The following is a 3,109-nucleotide window of genomic DNA, read 5'->3' as shown; positions in this document are numbered from 1 at the left end:
GTATAAATAAATAAATCATGTTTTCTGCCTCAGAGGATGCAGCTGGACATCATCTTGACCAGCCTCCAGGATCACACCCATGTGGCCTCGCTCCTCGGTTACAGCTCTCCTGCAGACGGATCCGAGGTTCCCTCCTCCGGCCCAGCCTTTACAGCTTACCCCGACAGCGCCTACAGCCCCACGGGGGGCCACCCTGATACCCACCTGGCTGAGATCCTGATGAAGACGCTGCTGAGGAACCTTGGCTTTTACACTGTGAGTGGATCCTGTTTGGACTTAGTTTTACAGCTGGGTTCTGATGCATGCAGACTGGACCTCAGCAGGGTGGAGTTTCAGGCTGCACAGTGAGTCATCAGAATCAGTTCTGAACAGTTTCCTGTGCTTCTCTTTGCATAAATGACTCAATAATCGTTGGAAGAAACACAAGCTGGGGTTAGGAGTGTGTGAGCGCTCAGGCCTGAAACTGTTTGTCTCAGGAGTCACCTCTTCTCTTTCTGCAGCTGTTAGAAATAATAACACACAAATGTCACTGAAAWTACTCCAAACTGACAAGAAGTCATTGTTGTTCAACAGAATGAAAAGGAAACAACGTAACAAAGCTGCCTTTGACAAAAGCACTGTTGTATTAAATCAATCTGACCGAAGGGACGTGTTAAACTGAGGCGTGTCCTGTCATCAGTTTGCCTGTTGAAAGGCTGACAGGTAGTCACAGGGCTGATTAGTATGGAGGTGTGTGTCACACTGAACACAGACAGCTGAGGACACGTTCAAATGATTGACATCATAATAACCCTTGTATTGTTCCGGAGCAAAMATCAGACACACATTTATTTTTATCTATGTTTTTACTTGTAAGTTTTTGTTTTTTCAGTAAATAAATAAATTCTTAGGGGAGGGCCACATTGCAAACTATTGAAAATACAGATTTTTAAATCCCATTTTCATCATAAAACCCATGTTTTACAACATATTTGTGTGAGATGTGAAGTGGAGCGTTGTGTATTTCAGGGTTCCAGTTGAAACCAAATCATTTTATTTGGTTTTGGAAATGACCGTGAACCCAGAGTTTAAGCTGCAGACACATCCTGGATTCTTCTCACACAGTTATCCTGATTTAATCTGAACATTAGGACGTGTAAATGAAGCGATAAAGGTTTGTGGTGTTTCCTCTCTGACTGTCTCTACATGTCTGTGCTGTGCAGGACCAGGCTTTAGGAGAACTGGAGAAGAACAGTGATAAGCTGCAGCAGGGCACGTCTTCATCAGACAGCAGCCAGCCTGCTCACCTCCACCAGCTCCTGTGCTCCCTGCAGAAACAGCTGCTGGCTTACTGCCACATCAACGCCGTCACCGAGGTACTGCCCCTCCCTGCATCCACTCAGGAAGCTTCCAGGTGCAGGTTCAGTTAGAAAGAAAGGGTCTTTAAACAGTTTATTYACTCCCTGCTGTCATGCTTCATGGTTTTGTTTGACCTTTAATATTTAGAAGAGTTTTTACAGAAATATTCAGGCACAAGWGTCAAGATTTTTTCTTCTTTGAAGATAAAAATCAGGTCAGAAACAGCTCTGTCAGCTCAGCACTTTTCGATTTATTCAATGCAAACAGATTAATTTGCAAAAGTTTTAACCCAGCACTAAGTTTGATTTTAAAATCTGGAGGTGTAAAACACCACGTGAACAACACAAAGATCTGTTCAACTAACGAGCTGCAGGTGGCTCTAGCCCCAAACAACAAGAGAAAGACAGTTTTTCACTAAATTAACCTGATGTTTTACTGAAAAACACCTAAACCTTGTAAAGAAAAACACTTATCGTTCCAAAAACATTCCTTTATTTCCWGCTGTGCAGGTTTTACAGTCTACTGTACATTTACAGTAAATATTTCTACTTTGGTGTCAAACATGGCCAAAAATAACAACAATTTTTTAAAAATTAAATTAAAAAAAGGTAATTTCAGAAGAATGGTATTTTAAATGAGGAGCTTTGGTTTGAAAAGTTGATTTAAATGCATAGTTTTGTTTTCCATCCAGGAACAGAACTTATTTAGTTGTAATTAAGATTAAATAACACAATCACAGTTTATACATTTCCCTCTTTGGTCTTATTTCTAGTAGAAATCCTGACATTGAGCCTAATTTATACATTTATTAATTAAAATTTTGTGATTGCAGTATTTTTTTCTCTAATTGATACAGAATGCTCTGTTAATAAAAACTGCTAMGCTTTGTCCCGGTGAAGAACGGTCCTGATGCATAAGAATCATGTTTTCCTGCAGAACTCGAGCAGTGTGGCTCTGCTCCACAAACACCTGCAGCTGCTGCTGCCTCACGCCACAGATATCTTCTCCCGCTCGGCCGTGCTCATCAAGGAGAGCTCCTGCAACGGGAACATCCAAGAGAAGCTGCAAGGTGAAGAACAGTTCCTTCTGCAGCTTTATGTTTAACTCGGTGATAAAATATAGTTTATTAAACATCTGTACTGAACCCTGACAGGATAACTGTTACAGCTGCAGCCCTCTGTTCTCCAGCTCATATCTAACATGTCCTCTCCAGACGTGATCTATGTGTCGGCAGCAGGCAGTATGCTGGGTCAGATCATCAACTCACTGCTGCTGCTGCCGGTGTCGGTGGTGAGGCCCCTGCTGAGCCACCTGCTGGACCTGCTGCCCCCTCTGGACCGCCTGAACAGACTGCTGCCAGCGGCCTCCCCTCTGGAGGACCAGGAGCTGCAGTGGCCTCTTCATGGTGAGCAGCAGACACATTGTAGAGACACTGAACTGCAACACAACGTCTGAGGGATGATCACTTCTTCTTTACTGTTTACTCTGTAAAATACAGTCTGGAGTTTGTTCACTCTGCTGGAGTTTGTTCACTCTGCTGGAGTTTGTTCACTCTGCTGGAGTTTGTTCACTCTGCTGGAGTTTGTTCACTCTGCTGGAGTTTGTTCACTGTGCTATAGTTTATTCACTCTGTGGGAGTTTGTTCACTCTGCTGGAGTTTGTTCACTCTGCTGTAGTTTGTTCACTCTGCGGGACATTGTTCACTCTGCTGGAGTTTGTTCACTCTGCTGTAGTTTGTTCACTCTGCGGGACTTTGTTCACTCTGCTGGAG

The 3,109-nt window shown here is 43.3% G+C and overlaps 1 protein-coding gene across 1 annotated transcript in view; it reads left to right on the top strand.

The window, feature by feature from the left end:
- Nucleotides 1-3,109, top strand: part of herc1 (HECT and RLD domain containing E3 ubiquitin protein ligase family member 1) — a gene marked incomplete at its 3' end in the record, with an annotated part of 85,705 nt that overhangs the window by 14,320 nt on the left and 68,276 nt on the right. Inside the window, 4 exon segments of the mRNA XM_014030651.1 lie at nt 34-255; nt 1,203-1,355; nt 2,275-2,407; nt 2,552-2,743. Of these exon segments, the coding sequence (XP_013886105.1) occupies nt 34-255; nt 1,203-1,355; nt 2,275-2,407; nt 2,552-2,743 (700 nt within the window).

This window comes from Austrofundulus limnaeus, unplaced genomic scaffold (assembly GCF_001266775.1).
Source record: "Austrofundulus limnaeus strain Quisiro unplaced genomic scaffold, Austrofundulus_limnaeus-1.0 Scaffold1097, whole genome shotgun sequence".
Taxonomy (NCBI): Eukaryota; Metazoa; Chordata; class Actinopteri; order Cyprinodontiformes; family Rivulidae; genus Austrofundulus; species Austrofundulus limnaeus.
Note: the sequence above shows the minus strand (reverse complement) of the source record. Positions and strands in the feature narration are given on the sequence as shown.